General features: G+C 41.1%; 1 protein-coding gene across 2 annotated transcripts in view; it reads left to right on the top strand.

Annotated features, from left to right (window-relative positions):
• Positions 1 to 21692, top strand: part of LOC144784600 (ATP-dependent translocase ABCB1-like) — a 223057-nt gene that overhangs the window by 189079 nt on the left and 12286 nt on the right. For both annotated transcript variants that reach the window (XM_078663506.1, XM_078663505.1), the window contains exons 23-25: positions 8925 to 9025; positions 16335 to 16475; positions 20896 to 21052. In XM_078663506.1, coding sequence (XP_078519632.1) covers positions 8925 to 9025; positions 16335 to 16475; positions 20896 to 21052 — 399 coding nt within the window. The remainder of the gene's footprint in view (positions 1 to 8924; positions 9026 to 16334; positions 16476 to 20895; positions 21053 to 21692) is intronic.

The following is a 21692-nucleotide window of genomic DNA, read 5'->3' as shown; positions in this document are numbered from 1 at the left end:
ACCAACATAAGGACTCCGCCACAGTTTGGTGAGTCAGCTGCCCACAGCACCCCCCCCCCCCCCGCCCACACCCCTGGTATACTCATTGGTATTCAGCGCAGGGCTTCTAAATCCAGTTTGGGGTGAGACAAGTGAGGACAAAGCAGGGGGGAAGGATCGCTTAGGAGCTGCGCTGCAGCCACTCCCCCGCGCTCCCGCTTTTCACCAAAACCCCTGCCAATTTACCAACATTGCCAATAAAGCCAAATAAAAAGCACCAGCTACACGTAGCCCCAATCAGACCCTGGGGCATCAAACCCGGGGCCGAACCCAGGTTCTGGGACCTCAAAGTACTGATTGCCAGGAAGCGCAGCAATTGCTTAAAGAAAAGTAACAATAAGCACTGCACAGTAAAGCAGATGATGTCAGTAAAAACCAGGACGGCCCCCCCACCCAGGATAGGGGGAGAAAAGGGAAGAAACTTAATGCAAGCGCCGAATCATATCCCACAATAACAATCTTGGATCAAACAGACACACTAGCATTGACCGGGCCCAAGCACGTAACAGATCCACATTAACCCAAAATCTACACTAAATTCAGTTTCTTAAGGGACCCAGGAAATGTTCTCTGCTCAAGCAACGCTACCCTCTAGGGCCTGCAAATACCCCAGCAACCACTACAGTCGGCACCAGTATCAAGTATATCGCCTTCATTAGCAGAGGAGGCTAACCTTGACCCCAAAGGGCCTCTCCGAGCTCGGCACCGCCATGGCAAACTGGACTGCCAATTAACAAATCAAAACTTTTAGACCAACACTTACTGAGGAGAGTAGTAGCAACAGCTCAACGTGCACAGCCGGACTCCAACAACTGGATTTGCCATCCATTACGGAAACCAATTTGGCTTGAACGCAGTCACTGGGCCCCCTAGAATATTCGATACGGATGGACCAGCTGCATCCACAGAAGGAGAAAAAAAAAAACAAGTCCCAATTTTTAATAAATCCAGTGCCGAAACAAGTCATAACAACATCTCCATGGACTCTTGAGGGGGTGGGGGTGGAGCATTCCGGCTCCCCTTCAACAACAACTAGCTCACACTGGACCCCCTCACAGGAAGGACTAGACCACAGAAAAATGACGCAGCATTTACTGCCTGGGGACAAAGCATACATCACAAAAGGTGCGGGTGACGCCACTGGAGATACAGGAAGCGCGACAGAGGAACAATCCAAGAATATCAACATCAACCTTAGTCCAACACAGAAAAGTTTGACCAGCGCTTACAGCATGCTCGTGACAACTTTACAGCAAGGCAATCCAAATTTACCAACTACCTCATCACCCCCTGCACAAGAGAGTTCATTTATTCAGCAAGGAGGACCAAGTGTGGGGCCCTTGGACCTAACACAGCAAGAAAAGGCGATTATCTCCTATCTGAACACTCAAGAGTGGAAGGCTATGCTCGCCACATATTCACCAGATCAGCCACAAAGAGAACTCCGGCCCGAGCACCCCAACAGGAATCCGCACCCTCAAAAGTAACCTAACACGAGTCAAAAGCAAGTGAGCCCTCGAATGAAGAAGCTACCAGAACTTGGGCCTCTCTTCTAAATACAATTCAACTGGCTGTGGAAGCGCTTCAATACCAGTTAGAAAAGATGGAGATCCCGCTCTCATTGTTGAACACCTTGGTACTATTCACGTCAGGCATTGATGGAAAATTAGGGGATTTGAATGGCCTGATAAAGAGAGCACAATCTGATGCACGCGTCAGCTGCAGCTGCAACCAGATTGTTGACAAGCTCGCCACCATGCCCTCAATGCTAAGCAGTTTCCCAAATGAGATAAAATCTGCAACTGCTGGCCCCACAAGCAATGGCCAGAATAACCCAAATACCATGGTGGACACGAACAAGGGTCAATTTGCAAAACTACTAAATAGTAAGTCTCCCCAAGACAACTTACTAGAGAATACTGAGGAGTCAGGCAGGCCTGGAAATAGAGGAATAAACCGAGAAATGTTGACAATCCAATTAGAAGGGGATCAAACTTCGAACCTCAACGCCAAACAATGCAAAAAACTAAAAAGGAAAATATGCCAACAAAAGGCCACTGCAAATCCAACAGCCTTCTTCCCCATTTTCTCAGGAAATTACAACAAACGGGACATCAACTTGGGGGAACCAAGCCCACAAAAACAAACCCTGCGGTTGCACAACAGTCCTAATAAGCTGGTGGAACAAGAGGTACTCCATCTTTGCCAAATGCAACTAGGGCCCATGCGGAAAATAGGGAAGTAAAAGGACAATTAATCCATAGACTAAAAAATCAAGTAACTGCTACACAACAGCAAGGAACTATTCAACATCGTCAAGGAATTTTCCAACCCCTCGGCCAACTCCAACGACATCACCCCCTCTCAAACCCTCTGCGACTCCCTAGCCTCTTTTTTCCACAACAAGATTGCTGACATCCACAACAGCTTTGACAACCAACCCGGAAGCCAACCCACCCTACCATCAGCTGACCATCCTCCCCCCGTTAACACCCTCAACGCCTGGAACCCAATCTCCACTGAGGACACCATCCGCCTGATGAATTCAATCCACTCTGGATCCCCCACAGACCCATGCCCCCACCACATCTTCAACAAAGCAGACTCCGTCATAGCTCCGCACCTCCGAGACATCATCAACTGCTCCTTCAACTCCGCTACCTTCCCAGAAGATTGGAAACACGCTGAACTCACCGCCCTTCTGAAAAAACCAACAGCGGACCCCACCGAACTCAAAAACTACCGCCCCATCTCGCTTCTCCCATTCCCGGCCAAAGTCATCGAGAAAGCTGTCAACAACCAGCTCGCCACCTTCCTCGAAGCCAACAAATCCCTCGACTCCTCACAGTCCGGCTTCCGAGCCAAACACAGCACTGAGACCGCCCTCATCGCAGCAACAGACGACATTCGAACTCTACTGGACAATGGAGACACAGTCGCCCTCATCCTCCTCGACCTCTCCGCAGCCTTCGACACAGTCTGCCACAGCACCCTTTTACAACGCCTCAGAAACATCGGAATCCAAGGAAAAGCACTGGAATGGATAACCTCGTTCCTCACCGGAAGAACCCAGAGAGTCCGCCTCCCACCATTCAAGTCCGAGGCCTCTGAAATCATCTGCGGCGTACCACAAGGATCCTCACTCAGCCCCACCCTCTTCAACGTATACATGAGCCCCCTCGCGGCCATCGCCCGCCAACACAACCTCAACATCATCTCCTACGCGGATGACACTCAACTGATCCTATCTCTCACCAAGGACCCCAGCACCGCTAAAACTAACCTACACGAAGGAATGAAAGAAGTCGCCGAATGGATGAAACAAAGCCGTCTGAAACTGAACTCAGATAAAACAGAAGTCCTCATCTTAGGTAAATCCCCCTCTGCATGGGACAACTCCTGGTGGCCGGAAGCCCTCGGAAATGCACCCATCCCGACAGACCACGCACGGAACCTTGGCGTCATCCTGGATTCTTCACTCTCAATGAACAGACAAGTCAGCGCCGTATCCTCTTCCTGCTTTAACATTCTTCGCATGCTCAGAAAAACATTTCGCTGGATCCCCTCCGAAACAAGGAAAACAGTCACCCACGCTCTAGTCACGAGCCGACTGGACTACGGAAACACCCTCTACGCAGGTACCACCGCTAAACTCCAGAAGAAACTACAACGAATCCAAAACGCCTCAGCCAGGCTCATATTAGACATCCCACGCAACGAACACATCTCTGGTCACCTTAAAGACCTCCACTGGCTACCCGTCAATAAGAGGATCACTTTCCGACTGCTTACCCACGCACACAAATCACTCTACGACATCGGACCCGATTGCCTCAACTCTCGACTTTCCTTCTACTCCCCCTCCCGCCAACTTCGCTCTTCCAGCCAAGCCTTCGCCACTGTACCTCGCATCAACAAGACCACCATGGGAGGCAGATCCTTCTCATACCTGGCTGCCAAAACATGGAACTCACTCCCCGCTTACCTTCGCCTCACCCAGAATCACCTTGCGTTCAGAAAGCTGCTTAAAACGTGGATATTTGACAAATAATCCACCTCCCCTTCCTAAGCGCCTTGAAACCCTCTGGGTATGTAGTGCGCTATATAAATGGTATGACTTGACTTGACTTGACATGATCATCAGCCACAGCACTGCCAAACTCCAATAGGTGAGTCCTGCATACCTTCTAAAACTCCTGAATACAACCAAGAGACAAATGCAACTGGGGAGCAACTTGCGGCACAGACCTGGGCTGAAATAACGGGCACAGCAGTTAATAAGAAATCAAGTAATGGGCAAAATGGAGTTAATCTGGGCATCAGAAAGGGCTAAACAGGGATCAGGGTTACACAGAGGATAAACGCGCCATCTCACTTGCTAACGACTGTTCGAACTGGAGAAACCCACACAAGGTGAACCACCAAAGCGCGCAAGCTACAAAACAGGTACTCTCTGAGCCAACAACAGCCAAAACAAATGCATGGAATGTCACGTCAAGAGGTCAAAACAAATGAGCGGAAATCCAGCAAAAAGAAGAAACCAGCTTTATACATCAACCCGCACCAACAATAACCAACATGGATTATTGGCCAATACCACAACAAACATGCACCATGCAGCAAGAACCTCAGGCTATAATGTTTTGCCCCTGTACAGCCCCAAGGATCATCAGGACACTCTAAACGGAGACAACATTATAAGATTAGTAAAGGCAGTTCCAAGTCTCGTGGATCGGAGTTCAATTGACCTACTATCTATAGAATGTATCAATACAGCAAACTCACTAAGGTCAGAGGCCACAAAGGCAACGTGGAAATCAGGTAAAATAGCAGAGAAAATCCTAGCCGAACAGGCGACCTTCCAAGATTGGGGAAATTATATTTTGCCTTTCAAAAAAATAGGGTATCCATTTCCCTTATTACCACGAAATTCCAGCATGGTACCAACACTACATCAAGCACACACAAGTTCTGTGCTTAGAGGGGCTCTGGGGCGATCCCTAAAAAAAAATTGCTAGTTGGACACCGGACTCTCAAGAAACATCGTGGATAGCATCAGCTGCCCAAAGCCAATCAGCACATAAAGACCTAATAATTCGAACTCTAACTATACGCGCAGAGGAGTGCTGATGCATCTCACAGGAGGAGGGCAGAGGCAGAGCAAAGGGGAGGCCATTTCAATTCTGCTCTTTGAATATCAATGGATTATCAACAAAAATAGAGGATCTGGATTTCTGGGGATACGTTAACACTTTTGACATCATCATGCTGCAAGAAACCTGGCTCACGGACCCACAGCATTTACAGGGCTTCATGTGCTTTATCACATCAGCGACAAGGGGCAGCAAATTTGGTCACCAGTATGTAGGGCTTTCCACCTATGTGTCTACGACAAGTATGCAATCAGCGGCACTCCTGGACTCAACCTCGGCTTCAACTTTAGCCGTAAGAATCACCATCCTCCTCCAGGGCGAAGAAACAGAGGTGGTCCTAATTAATATGTATATCCATCCCAAACGAAAAGTACAAGACTCAAAAAAACTTACGGACCTAGTGGCAAAGCACGCAACAGAGATGAACTGCAGCAATGGTCTTGTCAGTAGACTTAAACCAAAACCTCTTTGGCACTTCAGAGGGAGAGGAGGTCGGCATACAAACTGAAACCTACAATATCCCCACGCAATGCGCACCAGAAGATTTCCAAAGAAACAGACAGAAGATTTCCGAAAAAAGCTGCCTCCTGGCCGACTTAGAACAGCTACACCTACGAGCGTTGAATGGCAGATTCACTGATGACTCCCCTCCTGTTGACTCTTACTACTCGGCAACAAGTTCCGTATTGGGCTATACGTTTGTAAGTCTTTCACTGTTTCCATATATCAAGGGGTTCAGAATGGGGAACAAGGGGGAGAGCGATCACCGCCCACAAGAACTGCAGTTAAAAACTTCAGCATGTAGCTCTTTTACACAAGTCCTATCCCTCGGGTCCACATACACCTCCAATTTAAGAAGGATCAAATGCACCTTAAATAACATTGATCCTCTGGCGGAAGCTGCAATTAAACTTTTTAATTCTCTCGCAACAGGTTCAATGGATCAAACAGCCCAATTGGGACAATTTACAGCTACATTATTAGATGGCTTTGCTGCTATTCCAATCAAAAAAAGCCATTCTTAGGCAATGCGTCAAATACAGAATTCCGAAAGGCCAAAGAGACCGTCTCAAGTCCCTCAAAAATCATTAAATCGTACAATACGCAGACTTAGAAGATTCACAGGTGATGTTAACACTCGCTCACTCCTAAGATACCAAAGGATATCACTTAAAAAACTGAAATGGGATATCACTAAAGACAAAGAAAAGGGACCTTGGGTAAAGCTGTTACATGATCTAAACCGTACTGACAGTGCCCGTTTTAGGGAAACCGTGAACGGGATAATCCATCCACACCATGAAGGCATATCATCACATATCTCGTAAGAAAGCTGGGTGGAATTCCTAACCATTCACTTCAATAACCAAAGGGGAAATGCCGGAACAGAAGACCTGATAAATAATGAAGCAAAATACTTTGCAGCACAATTCTAGAGGAACTTACAACTTGGGCAGAGGCAAATGAGATAAAACCGCTAAATTAAAATGGCTTTCGTAAAATGGCGGGCACATTAACTAAAATTCTCGCAATCTCACTATTAATAGACGCAGCAAAAACATCAAACCTTCCCTTACACTTATGTTTCATCGACTTTAATGCAGCATTTGATAATGTGGAGAGGGGCAGACTGTGGGAGAAGCTGGCACGCTTGGGAATTCCGCAGTCCATCTTAAACATCCTGTCTTCTCCACACAGACTCCTGGGTGCAGCTAAAATTAGGGGGCAGACTCACCTCTTCCTAAAGTCCCCAAAACCAAAGGCTTGAAACAGGGTTGTGTGCTTGCTCCCACCCTGTTCAATCTATTCATAGCTGACCTCCCCAAGGCATTCAATGCCTGCAATTCACATTCCCTGAAGCTAGGTGGAGAAACACTGACCAATCTTATGTATGCAGACGATGTAGTTCTGCTCAGCCACACTTATGTAGGTCTCCAACACCTACTAAGGGAAATGCAGAACTATGCCACAGAAAACAACTTAAAAATCAATCCCAGTAAGACTCGGTCAATGACAATAAACAACAAAAGAAATCAGCAGAGGAATTGGTTTCTGAATGGTAATCAACTTGAATCATCGCAGGACTGCAAATAACTAGGAGTCACATTCAACAAGGATTGAACCTTCAAACGCCAGAAAGAGGAAATAAGGAGAGGGTTGGCAATAGCACTTTCAGTAAAAAATCTTGCCAACAAACTGACAGGGCCGACACTGAGCCCGCTGCTGAAGGTTGTTCAGGCCAAACTACTCCTGACGATCACCTACGGCAGTGAAGCATTGCGGGGGATTGACCCCACGATACTAGATGGTACGCTGGTTAAAGCCTATAGATTCATGTTTTGCCTCTCGCCTTATACCTTACCGGCTCAAATAAGGTTGGAGTTTGGCCTCCTATATATCAGTCCCTGGTCAGGCATGGGTCTTATGTTATCTGCTGGCACACAACTAGAAATGCCTCTTCAAAGATGCTGAACCAACTGCTGTGGCATGAAATCGAGCACAGGGACACCTGCCATGCAAGGAGATATCTTCAGACATCTCTGGAAAGTACCAAGCTCACGGATCTTTGGAGTACTCAACTTGGTCATTCAGTTTTCAACAAATTGGCATGAAAATGTGTAAAAAAATGTGCGGTGGTAGAGGACAAGGCAACCTTTGCAGACGGATCCCATGCCTGGATGACCTTAAACTCTTATAAATTACTTGCACCACAAAAGTACTTTAATCAGGGCTACTCCAAAGAGATAAAAATGAAATTCCTAAAGCACAGACTGGGCATCCTCCTGTGCATCCAGCATCTTCCTCCATGGCTGAGGGCCACAACCCAAAGCATGTGTAGGCTGTGCAACTCTAAGCAAGGAGGCGTCTTAAACCTAATGTGCGCCTTTAAGGATCTACATCAAGAACGGATGCTGCTGTTAAAAGCTCCCCTTAAACAGATAGGTATCCGCACCAGGAGACAAGCGGTGTTGGCTTGCTTCAATTCGGGAAATACGCAGCTGAACTGCAGATTAGTAAAATTCTTCAAGTCGGCCAAACAAAAAACACTTAATACTGGAATAGCCATATAAGTAAGCCACAGAAGGAAGAAGCCCTAGTGATGCAACTAACTAATTTACTATTTCCGGGACGGGTCCCCCATAAAGGATAGAGCATTAGCCCTTTTCTTGAACCAAAAATTAGTGAGCAAGAATAAACAAGAAGAACAATACAGACTAAAGGGTTTGATCAACACGCCCACGTCCAGTACTAGCTAAGAACAGAGAATGCACTGCACTTTATCCTGCGAAAAAATGAAGCTTGGATCGCCTGTATAGCTAAATTTCTCTGTATAGTAATTGTGGACCCTGTTTTATGGTTTTTACTATTGTACAATAACAATTATTACATATTTGTTGTTCTCTTTTTAAGCAAATGTTGCAATGGTTTTTAATAACTATGCAAAGTAAAAAATAAACTTTAAAAAACACTACTATTATAAGTGCAATAGATGTAAATAAAATGAGAATTCAATACTGTACAATAATCTTTACAACTTTAGTAAAGCTGGATGGTGGGACACCAGCAACTAATTAAGCTTTAACATAGTACAACAGGAAATACAAGCAATACCTGTAAGAGAGTGCTAATTATGTATATTTTGAATTTACATTGTTCTAATTCTCAATTTAAAATATAAATGTCTGTAAGCCTGGATGTATTTTTACTTTTAATATTTTGTATTTAATTTAGATCTCAACGGAATGTGTTGAGAACATAAGAACTGTTGTTTCATTAACGAGAGAAGATGCATTTTTCGACCGATACATGAAGAGTTTGGAGGGCCCTTACAAGTGAGAATCACATGTTAATCTTTTTGATGATGACCGTTACATTGCACATTTTGGTTTCTTGTTCTGGTAGAAGTTAATCTGAATATTAATGTATAGTCAGATGGTAAATCTCTTGAAGTTTTCCATGCATGCAGGTACATTTCCGTTAGTAAAATTAATATGTGCTAGAGTTGAGTAAATCCAGCTGAAACCAATTGAACCAAAATGCACAATGAGATTTCTTGGTATTCTAGTTTAGGAACTGAGTAGTTACCATCAATAAACATTATTACGGTTAAAAGACAAAATGGAAGCATACATAAGACTATAAAAACTTAACAGCTCATAGTAGAGAAAAGATTCGATATTCAAATTACTAATTCGAATTAGCATTATGTCATAGTAAAATTGTCGCCAAATTGTACAGAAATCATAATTGTTAAGAACCATTGCATCATTTGTAGATATATGCAGTCTAGGATGATCTAAAAGTGCAAAGGATTGGGTGCAGTTATCATCATGATACATTAAATTAGTTGCTGTTAAAGAAAATAATCTCCTTTTATGGATGCATACCATCAATACTAATCTTGAAAGCAATAGGTTTAATCTAGGATGCACAATAACACTTTGTTATGCCACTAAAGCACATCCAAAGACACTCCATCAAATCCAGTTATATTTAACTCATGGCATTTCTCTTAATGGCCAACCCCAATGTAAAAAGGTAGCTACAGCACAAACGGTCAACTTATTGGTTTGAGCATGCAGCAATCTGAATGTCACATGGCACTGTCTGGTGCCAACCGGCCTACAAATTGTAACTATCCACTGCTTCCTCAGAAGCTCATAACCCGGACAAAAAAAGAAATAATGTAAGTGTTTCGTCCACCTGTAGGCAAACTGGTCATACAACGCTCAAATCGGTGGTACTCTTCACTCATTACAAAAACACTTAACAGAGACGGTGACATACTGAAACAAAACTTAACATATAATTGTCTGGCTGATAGTACCAAAATAAAGTCAATAAAATCTTGAAACGTGCAATGATTTTTAAGAGCCATAAAATTGGAAGTGAGGGTTTCTAAAGTCTTACTACTGACTTTCGAGCCCCAAATATAGGCCCAGTATAGTTCCTTTACACAGGCTCTAGCTAGAGGATTCTGTTGAGTCTTGGTTTTCCCAGTAATCATCTAAACCCAATGGTGACAAAGATGCCTTTAAATTATTTATCCATTTTATTTTCTTAACCTAGTCCAGGTGTACAATTTCCTAAAAAAAACCCTCTAAAGTAGTTTTCCAAAGAGGAGGTGTTCCACAGTCTCCACCAGTAAAATAAATGGGTCTTAATTTGGCCTTACTCTTGATCAATTTCATACCGGTGTCCTACAACAAAGTGAACATTGGGGTACTCTTGGGTAGATTCAGTAGTGTTCTTATAAAATGATTTTTGTCTGTTGCCAAAGTTGATAGCTAAGTGTGGCCCCGCAGCTCAGCTTCTTATAGAGCACTCCCTATGGTCTTTGTCTTACCAATGTTAGGAGCTCCTGATATCTGCCTTGTTTTTGAAGAGTTGTACATTCTCAATATCCCAGAAACATTGTGGCACATGTTTAAGCCACTTTTCTTAATTTGGGGAAGCCAGGACATTTTTGCTCTTAACCTGATTCCCAAATAGTCAAAATCAATCACCCTCTCAAAGCTACGGCTGCCCAATGTTATGGACCCTGTAAATGCCTTGTGTGGGTTAATGGATATACACTTGGTTTTTCCCAAGGTTATTTTCAGCCCTTGATCTGCACAGATGGCTGCAAACTGATCCATTAGGATCTCTAGGCCAGCCGGTGCTGTAGACACCAGCAACGTATCATACATAAATAAAAGTATGGGAGTTTTTTGGGCCGCAATCATTGGTGCATCGCTCTGACACTATCAATGAGGTCACCACATCTTTCAAATACAAGAAGAGAGTGGTGGCCAGTACTCACCCCTGTTGCATCCCTCTCTCAACCTCTATATTTTCTGTAAGCTCGCCTTGTTGACTCCAAAATACCTGTGCATTAGATGTCTGAATGTAGGAAAATTAAGATACCGGCAATGGAAGGGGGGATACCCTACAGATCCAAAGCCTCCCAGAGACTGATACGAGGAAATTGATTGAATTTGTTTTTTAAGTCCACAAAAACTGCATAAATGGGCTTTCTGGATAACTACTGTTTTCTACAGTATGGCCAGGAACCTCTACACCTGATCCATGGTACTGACATGGTTTCTAACCCTGGCTGCAAATTCAACAAGGCATTGGCACCTTCAATCCATGTGTCAAGTGCGTTCAGAATCCTCCTTGAGAATGCTATCTGGGAAATGTCTATTAGACTAATTGGTCCATAATTCAGTGGTAAATCCTTAAAGGGCTTTTTGTTGATAGGTACGATCTCTGCAGCTTTACATGGAGAGGGGATCTCAGACCCCTCTAATCTTGGGTTTGCAAGTCTGTTGAAGTATATAGCACCACTCTCCATATTGTCAATAAAAATATCCCCTGGAATCCCATCAGGGCCCAAAGCTTTGCATGGCACAATGCTCCTAACTGCACACAGGGTGGCCTATAACTCTATGGTCAGTCCAGGTTTAAGGGTAAGACTCTCATAGCTAAGTGGTGGCAGAATACGCCTCTCTTGTCATATCGTGTAAAATTGAGAAGTGCTTCCACCAGACCAGGGGCTGTATGACGTTAGTCAAGATGGAGTTTCCACACTGACCCCCATTGTCCACTAGCTGCCAAAAATAGATATTTTCTTTTGTTTTTACCACATCATGTAGGTGGTCCTAGAATTGGGTATCCCAACCCCTGCGAGCCTCCAGCTGCACTTTTTTATATTGGGTCCTCTTTGATCTGAAAAGATCACATCAGCCACCATTTAGCACATGGAGCAAATATTTCTTAGCAGCCCTGCAATCTTTGTTATACCATGATTTACTTGGTTTAAAAGTTAAGTGGCCTCTCCTATTATAACAATAGAAACATTGACCAACATTGATGTAAAGATCCTTATGAATAGCTAGAGGATTGAGATTTCTTGTCTCAGGGTTAGAAAGTCTGTCCAAATCCTTTATGGCGGTAGTAAGGGTCCTTTTTATGGCTTCCACGATCTTTAGCTTGGTCGAAACTCTTGCCAATTTCACTGTACACCTATTATTTGCTGGCCTAATAACCCTGGAGAGTGCCAGTGGGACATCCTCTAGATGAGCTATCATATCCACCAATGTAGAGTCATTAACATTGTGATCACTATCATTCCTTGCAACCACCTTCATATCTTTAACAAACCTCCACAAGAGCAAGGAAACAAGACCAATCCTGGGAAATATAGATGTGTTGGGCTTGAAAGTCCGATTTCATATGATCCAATACAAGCCAGTAGGCCATAGGACAGGGTTATAGACATCAGTTGGTAAGTGGCATCCATGCGCTGCTTCACAGGTGGTGTCTGCAAAGCAGAAATACCCCATTCTTTATCCTCCACCTCGCTGGGGTAATCACCTTGGGTCAAATGTTGTATTGAAGTTCCTTATGATGATCAAGAATTCACGGTTATCAAAGTCCCCCCCTTGTGTCTTTAAATGGTTCAATTTAGGTGTTTCCCCGTCCCCTCTCACCCATCTATTATAAATGTGGTACATGTGGATTCTACGGCCAGCCTAGCTAGTAAAAGCGATGCCCTGAGCTATGTTAAGTCGGCCTATGTTGGCGATCAATGATGATCGTACCCAGATTGTTAGACCACCAGAAGGACGATCCATTCCTGTGTAGTGAATAGGAATACAAACGTTCAAATGAATTATCCTATACACAGGTTCCAAACATCATGTATCCTGGAATAGGCAAATATCAAACTGATCTATAAACTCACACCAATCAGGTTTATGTTTGCTTTTCAGGCTCACAGGTTCCAGGACAAAATATTGATAGCATTTACATCTTTACTATGTTCCTGTTGCTGCACAATGGGGATCACCTCAACTGATGACCCTTAATTCAAGTCCCGCCCCCCACGTGTGACTTTTGACATGCCCTCTCTCTGAGCTGTAAATCACTGACTCAATCGGGTATGTTACAGTGGGGCCTGGGGCTGCGCCAATCAACCATTGATGTCCCCAGTACTTCTCTGGTATTAGGGATAGTAGGGTAAGAATGTGAGGCATGGGAGCATGGGCGTGGAGGTCTATATGTATCTGAGAATCAAGCAGGAGGATTTTCCATAGGTGTAGGCCACTATTTAAGTGTGCCATACTTTAAGTTCTATATAATAACAGTTGATTCCTGATGGATCGTGGGATCTATTGAATTGGAGAATGTCAGAGCCAATTAGAGAACAGCAATTATGCACAGCTCTTATCAAATGGGTGCATTTGTTTTTAAGCGACTCCTCGTTCTCTCTTACCCCAGCATTTAATTTAGGCACGTTTGTCAGGTAAACGCAGCCGGAATTTCTAACATTTTCACTATGCTTCTCCCCATTTAGAGTCCTCCTCTTTGTAGTATCACCCCCCAGCAGTGTATCAATCGTCTCAATCAGAATGTTTATATCCTCAAGCATCAGATTAACCTGGGGCTTGCTAGCTGGATCTGAAGGGGTTAGCTTAGGACTTTTGTGCTTTTCCCCTGGCAAGTTCTCAGTGGCTTTGTGCTTTCCATGTAACCAACTCCCAAAGGACTATACTTATGTAGGGAAACAAATTAGAAAAGATAGGAGAGGACTCACACTTGTTGCAGTGAAGAGAGTGGCCTTGTGAGTCGAATTTGGCTGGGTGGCTCAGTAGCAACTGTTGTGCAGAAATATGGCTCATTGAACTTAACACAATTGCCCATAGTCACAGAATGGGTAAAACCCTTTGATATATTAAGCCCTATATATATTTAAATGGGGGAGAGCATTAAAATGCTGGCCTCTGGCTATCACCCAACAAAGAAAAGCTTGTTTTGAAGGAACATTTTCAGACATGTGCCCTGAAGCTGCCACATATTGATGAAAGAGATATTTTCATACTTATGTCAAAAGGCCAGCACTGTTTCAAGATATACAGAGAACATAACAAAATATACAGATAATATCAAACTCTGAATCTTTACAAATTAACTACCAGAAAACTATCAAACGCATCTCTCTCTGAATGTATATCCATCTCAAAATACGATACTAGTATATTCTTGTCTGAATACTGTCTGGTAGAAAATGTTGTGTCCTAAATGTGGTCTACAAAAATATTTTCCCATTGGAGTTAATATTACAAAATGCACATCCATTGGGTTAATATTTGTATACATGATATTTCAAACACAATATTTATGTCAGATAATATTTATGTAGACAATATTCTGATCTACGTCACAAAGTAGAATATTAAGTAGATCTCAGAAAGCTGAATATCCTGGTGCTCTCACTTGTTTTCCAATGAAATGGCCTTTTACATGTAGGTAGTTTAAGCGTGATTCCTAATAGTACAGAGGGGGGCATGACACTGTATAAAAAAAAACGCTCACACAATCTATCTCTGGGCCCTGTCCGAGAGCATGCACATCATCTGCTTATCTAAGTAGGGGCCATCTAGAGAAATAGTAAAATCTCTTCAGCCATAGATAATGGCACTAAAATAGTTTCCTTGCATACTTAGAAGTATTACATTAAAAATGTTTTATAGTTTATAAAAACCTGGTATGATTTAGACAGTAGCAGATCTAAGGAAAAATGTTTGTTTTCTTCAAAGTTCAGTAATGTTTGGCTTATTTAATTTTAAACAAATTAGAATCATACAAGTTGGGTAATAATTTGTGACACTTAAAGGCCTTTGGACACTATGGGCCTGATATAGATCTTGGCGGACGGGTTACACCATCACAACAGTAACAGATATCCCGCCGGCCGAAATATAAATCCCATAGGATAATAATGAGATTTATATTGTAAGGGAGTAACCCTTCCGCCAAGATGTATTTTACAAGGCCTGAGCACATGTGTTAGTTCAATTAGGCAACTCAAGGCTGCTGCTCTCAGAATTCATTTTGATACTTAATATTTGTCTTTAGAAATAATTGAAGTTGTGTTTCTGAAATAGCAAGTGTACATAAAACATTTACTTTTTTGCCAGAGCAGAGAACAAATATCAAAGTACTAGAAACTCACTACAATATAGTTGTGCCCCAGATAACTGAATTATACCTCCACCTAAAAACATAACCATGACAAACACACAATCTATCTAAAATTGAGAATAAAGTAGGCATAGTAATTCTCATTAAAGATAAAATGGTCCATGCTCTAGAAATATGAGATACCAATCAATAAAACACATTTTCATAAGAGTCCAGGATTTTTCTCTTGAAACCAGATGTCTGACCAATAATTAGAACAGCAGACCTGCCTATAGCTCTCGATCCTATCCGTATAGGACTGTAAAGGAAGCTATGAGTTTTAATTTCTTTCTCAGAAATAAACACTCGTTTGTTTTATTTGAGTTCTAATGTGAGTTTCAAGCGAGGAATGACAATGATGTGTAAAATGAAAACAACTGTGAGGCCTGCATTACAACTGACCGCGTTCCATCTGGAGCGATGATTCCGGTACAATTCTACCACCCACAGTTCTGAGTGGCACTAATATCTGTGTCTGGAAATCCCAGGTCTCCCTAATATTTCTGGGCCTAGATACAACTGGCTGGTTTCACATTGCTCACCCCCATTCCACACCCATACCCCAGACATCCCATGTTCTTTATAGAAAAAGTAACTCCCAGGCGAGTGACAGAGCTCTTGCTTGTCCCCCTCCATCCAGAGCACAATACAGGTGGAGCAGGCAAAACTCCCCCAGTATGCCATCAATCTACCCTTACCCCGACCTGCAACTCCAGGTCCAAAGATGCCCTGCTTTTTACACTGTGTTCCAGCACTGAGTAGGTGGGAAAAGTCAGCAGATTTTTTCCTGGAATTGAACAACTCGTAAATAGAGCTGATTCTTCAGTCTGAGTAGCTAGCCCTCATTCATGTGAGAACACTTGCAATTGGTGGATTATTGGTGTGTGAATATATTAGCAGTAAATGGGCACTCTAGCACTCTAGTATCCCCTCACAACACTTGTAATGAGCGTCTTAGGCAAGCTATTATAATTTCTGTTCCTTTCGTTTTTTTTAAATATTTGGTGTACCATGCAACATACAGTTTACAAAGCATTGCCACTGTAATTCTCAGATGTACATAAATTGTCAAAAATTGAACTGAACAATAATGTTGGCTTTACTGAACTAAACCTGAAACCTTTTACTATACAGGGATTCCTTGAAAAAAGCACCTGTCTATGGATTCACGTATGGGATCTCCCAAAGCATTAACTTCTTTGTTAATGCAGCAGTGTTCCGGTTTGGTGCATGGCTCATTGCTCAGTGTCTCACAGGATTTGAAAATGTTTTCATGTAAGTATACATTTGTGAAATCCAGTCATCAGAATGCTATTTTACTGTCCCTGATATACATTAATTAAACTATCTGAAGATATGAAATCTCAATTTAATAGGAGATTAGCACGTTTTTTGCTCATAAAGTGAAAATAATGAAAAACGTTTATGCAACTCATTTGATCAAAACTGCTGGTGGTTTTCTTTGTGAAAACACTACCACAAAGAGTCTTGATGGTTACAACGTCTGTGTGAAAGATAAACATACAAGCAGCAGACCAAGTAAATAGGGTATGGTTTTATTGTCATGCTGAAATGCTAGCAACATACAGCAGTCTACCTTGATGTAAAGGTCATAAAGGAAAACCTGTGTTCATAATGGACCATGACGCAAGCAAGATTTTTCAATGAGTCTAGGTAGATAGGTTTTCTCCAAGTGTTTTTCAGAATGAATTATTGCTTAGAAAAAGAACAGGGTTGTGTTCACTGATTTCTGTAAAAGGTAATCTCTGTCTGAACCACATCATGGGTTTTTGACCTGTGTTGATATGAGTGCTTAACAATTAAAGCTTTCATGTATTACTTGGATCATTGTATTGTATCAATTTAAAACAAATGAAGAGCCCGAATCTTGGTTCTCTTGTCAATTTCATGAATATTTGAAAGGATTATAAAAATGGTATTAAAGATAATATATTGAATGCTTCTCTTCTTAGTCTGAATGGCCTAAGGGCAGAAATGCAGTTAGTATGATGATGACATTTAAAAGGACTGGATTACAGTGGTGACTGAACGTTTGCAGCTATTCTGATTCTATATTTTTACATGCAGAATATGTTTAATTGTGTACAGCCGTGAAAACAGGGCCTGATCACTGTGAAACATGTGTTGGCAGATCTCTTTGTTTTTCTGGGGTTGAGGGACATTGTGATACACATATTCTGCTATGACTTTTGTGAATTAGAATTCTGAAACAAGTACTGGTTCAACAAGCTAAAATGCAATCGTTTTCTTCTTTTTTTTTTTTTAAGTGCACAACAATCCTAAATAAATTACGTATTTTGGAGAATGTTAAATAATTGATAGCTTTTCTTTATATGGTGCCTCAAACTGTTTCCTTATTTGGGTAACCTGAGAGAGGCAATTGGTGACCTCTGGTGCTAAACATTTTCGTTCCTTAATTATTGCCAAAATAGTAAATTTATTATTATAATAGCTTGTGCTATTGGGCCACATTTATTTTTACGTCCTGGGTGAAAATATATTTATATTATGTCAGTGAAAGTAACAATCGTCCAATAACATGTTTTTGTAACATGTATACTAACAAACACAGACTCATACACAGTGCAAAGGTGATATTACCTCAATAGAGCACACTACAAACCTGAGGAATAACTGATTAATGCCTAGCTGGTTCCATTCTACAATTAGTTTACAGAAGAAAACAACTCAAGCCATAACCAGAAGGCCTATATATTATGGTTTTATTTGACTGATAAGGCTTAAACCTTTGTGCTCTGGTTATGGTTACATTGATTAAATACCTTTTTAATAAATAATGTACATTAGAAAAATTGCCGAATATAAGTGATGTGTGCAGAGTGAGTGTAATATGCTACTTCGCAACATTGCCGAGGAAGGGCTGGCCATGATGTCCCCTCTCATGAATAATGGCACATCCACATCAACAATAGTAATTAATAGCATATTACTCTATTTACATTATGCATGTTTGTATGTATGTATATATTTCTATGTCTGTGAAAATCAAAGTGGCCTAATAATATTATTTAGACCAACTGTACTAATAAACACATATTCAAACATTTATTACTACAGTGTGAATGTCAAATTTTGAGTTTATTAACACAGTACAACAATGTGTACATGAAACACATGTACTGCCTCATAGATTTGCATGTAACCGTTATTTACAGAAAGAAATAACTTCTATTAGGCATGAGCCTTTCAGTGTCATTTTTCCTTTTATGCACACATTTAACTTCTTGCATTCTGGTTTTGGTTAAATAACATTTGCTAAAGCAAATACACATGGAAACAAATGCCACGGTGTACAGATGTGCAGAAAATATTATTTGTTTGTATTTATAAGTTTAATATTATGCTGACCAGGCAATACAAAGAAAACACTAAACATTAAAAGGGTCTATAAAAATTCATTGCTATCCCTTCTGTAATGACGAAATATCCACATACTAAACAGTTTGCAACACACAAAAAATGAAAGTGCACTATCAAATATTATATCATTCTTCTAACGTCATTCCAAGGTGCATAAAATCAAATATAAGATAACATATCATCAATATAAAATTTTCAAAACTTATTCTAAAAGCAAACCAGTCAGTTTCCCTTATTAAATATAATAGCTAAAAATATCCTTATCCCATAAAATATTCTTCTAATACGATCTCAGTCAAAAAGAACTTGGGACTGCAACAAAGTGTGGTGGTTTGGATCCCACTTTAATGTACGGTTTCCAGACACTCAAATACCTTTTGGGGTGGTTCTCTTTCAAATGCATTTACAGCCAGCTCCGAACACACAGCATTTGTGCAAGGTGATCGCTCTCACAACGGGTAGCAATGGTAGCTGGCTCCAAGCAGAAATATTCAAAAGAAGGGTACAATAAAGTGTGAGATCTCTTTTCTTGGCTTCCATGAGCCTTACCGAAGCAGTAATCATAGACAAGATGGCACAGCCTGTCTAGAAACCTAGTCACCTTAAAAAAAAACAGAAACTGCAGTCTCGCCCCTTGCCCTTATCTATTAAATAACAGTGTGCTGGAAAAATTACTGAGCAGAATTTTGTTTGCAAGGTCCTGCAAAAGGAAATTTGTAGATGCAGGTATCTCTCCAGCTTCCCTCAATTCAGTCTGTCTGTCCACCCTTCAAACACACGGAGAGCTGTATCATCCATCTTCTGGTGTTCTAAACCAGGGGCAATCCAAAATGGACCCCATTGGTCCCTATGCTCAGACTCCTACCACACAGAGTTGTAGTACTTCCCACTTCCCACTCCCACTCACTGAGCAAACACACTGGGCAAACACATGGAATGACGGTTTAAGGCTCTGGGTTCAAATAGCAGCTGAACTTTACATGAGCGGAATCAGTCGATAAAGAGAAAAAGGTCTGGTCACACCACTGATATAAAATCTATATACATATAAATGCTGGCACCACAGCTTAACATGATTCACCCATGACATAGATTGTAGTCCTATATTCATATATATAAGCTTTGTGCATCCCTCTGGGTCAAAGAATATGTTTTGGGCCTTGCATTACCTGGAACAGACCTAGGACATTACATACATGCTGGAATAGTGTCATTCATAAGGCAAAACAAAAATTTTGGATACCAGTTCCACATTCAGATAGGATTATCAGACGGTGTTTACCATGCAGGGGATATTCTTTTCCCAACACCTATTATGTATCGTATGATGTGTATCTAGAATAGCCTAACTGCAATAGGCACACTCTATGCAGTACATTAACAATTCACTGCACAAACATGCATGTAGTCAAATTTGAAAAAGGTCTGAATTGCCTCTATTAGCTATTACTAGGAGAACTCAAGTTAGTCACCATCACAATTATTCAGTAACTTTATTGTAAAACCCATTGATGGTGTTCATAGTGTTCATTCGAGACATTGTGTCATCATATAATGTAGACGATACTATTCATTTGTTTTTATGTGTCATGTTGCTTTCGTATTCCTATTATTAAAGTTGTATTCCTTATTAATTTACCTGGACTGCTCCAACAAGTTACGTGGGGATATAGGACATGAAGTAATAACTTTAATTTGGTTTTAAACAAAGCTACTAAATAGTTAATTAGAAGTGAAGTGATAAATTATCAGTGTCAAAGACTATCATTAAAAACAAATTCACTGAATTGTCCATAAATGTCAGCATTCATAGGTCGTATATTGTTTTATATTCCTACGATCGAAACATAGACTGAAAGAATTGTGCTTAAAATTAGTATTACTATTTATATGGTAAAAGTAAGATGGTTTAGGAAAATATTTAACTTAGTTTATTTAGTTTCTGCACTTTCATGAGGTAAATACAGCAAGAGGAGAAAAAAGGTGGTATGGTCACCAAGAATGCAAGATCCTGTTGAAAGGGATGATTCTTCTGGATAGTCTGTTACAAATTAAAACAGGCGAGTGATCTGTTGATCCATGCAGACCAGATCCATGCCAAAAGTTTGGGATTACCACATAAAATAAGTGTACATATAATGAAGCAAAGGAAAAAAATTTGCTAAGTGACAGTACTGTGATCTACATTGAACACCACTGCAATAGTACCTCCTGACCCAAATTTTTTTATTTAAGATTTCATAAAATCTGTGTTGTATTTATATTTGAGTTAACTTTTAGTGTCTATATGCAGTGTGTTTTCAGCAATCATGTTCTCCGCTATGAGTGTTGGCCAGTCCTCTTCCTTTGCACCTGACTACGGCAAAGCAAAGATTTCTGCTCAACGAATCTTTAAACTTTTGGACAGAAAGCCTCAGATCGACAGCTATGATGAAGGAGGGCAACAAATAGTGAGTACTCATTTTCCTCACATCATAGCGGCAGTAGCTATACTAAATAACAATATGATTTTTGAATTTTATTGAATTTCTCAGTTTTTCATTAGCTAATTCTAATGTTTAACCTTCAAATTTAAATAGTTTTAGTTGTATGCAGTTACTTTCTTTTTCCATATTTGCATTTATTTTGAACAACAGAATGTATCAAAGAAAGGGAATAAATATGCAATAAAATGTTATGAAGTAAAATACATGTGCTGCGTTTTATGAGTCTTTAGGGCACATTGCTTCAACAGTCTATGGTAGACAAAAATGGTAATATCAGTTTGAGAAATGACATTGTTATTTGCAGTGGCCTTTTCATCTTATTATTAAGATGTGGCAACATAGCTACATTAAGAAAAATAAATTCATTATTAATAATATTACTATTGACCGAGATGCCACACTTGAGTATCGTGAGTCATTGTAAACTCAATATTTGTTAATAGGTAATGGACCTGGAGTCCTGTGCTTGAGAAGAAGAGCCCATCAGTATCACACTTGTGGCCTGATTTAGAGTTTTGCAGAGGGTCTACTCCCTTGTAAAGGCGTTCACCAAACTGAGGAACGGCCAACCCATTTTTCAGTTGCACGCACCTTCAGTATGTCG

The sequence above is a fragment of the Lissotriton helveticus genome, chromosome 10, assembly GCF_964261635.1.
Source record: "Lissotriton helveticus chromosome 10, aLisHel1.1, whole genome shotgun sequence".
NCBI classification, from domain to species: Eukaryota; Metazoa; Chordata; class Amphibia; order Caudata; family Salamandridae; genus Lissotriton; species Lissotriton helveticus.
Note: the sequence above shows the minus strand (reverse complement) of the source record. Positions and strands in the feature narration are given on the sequence as shown.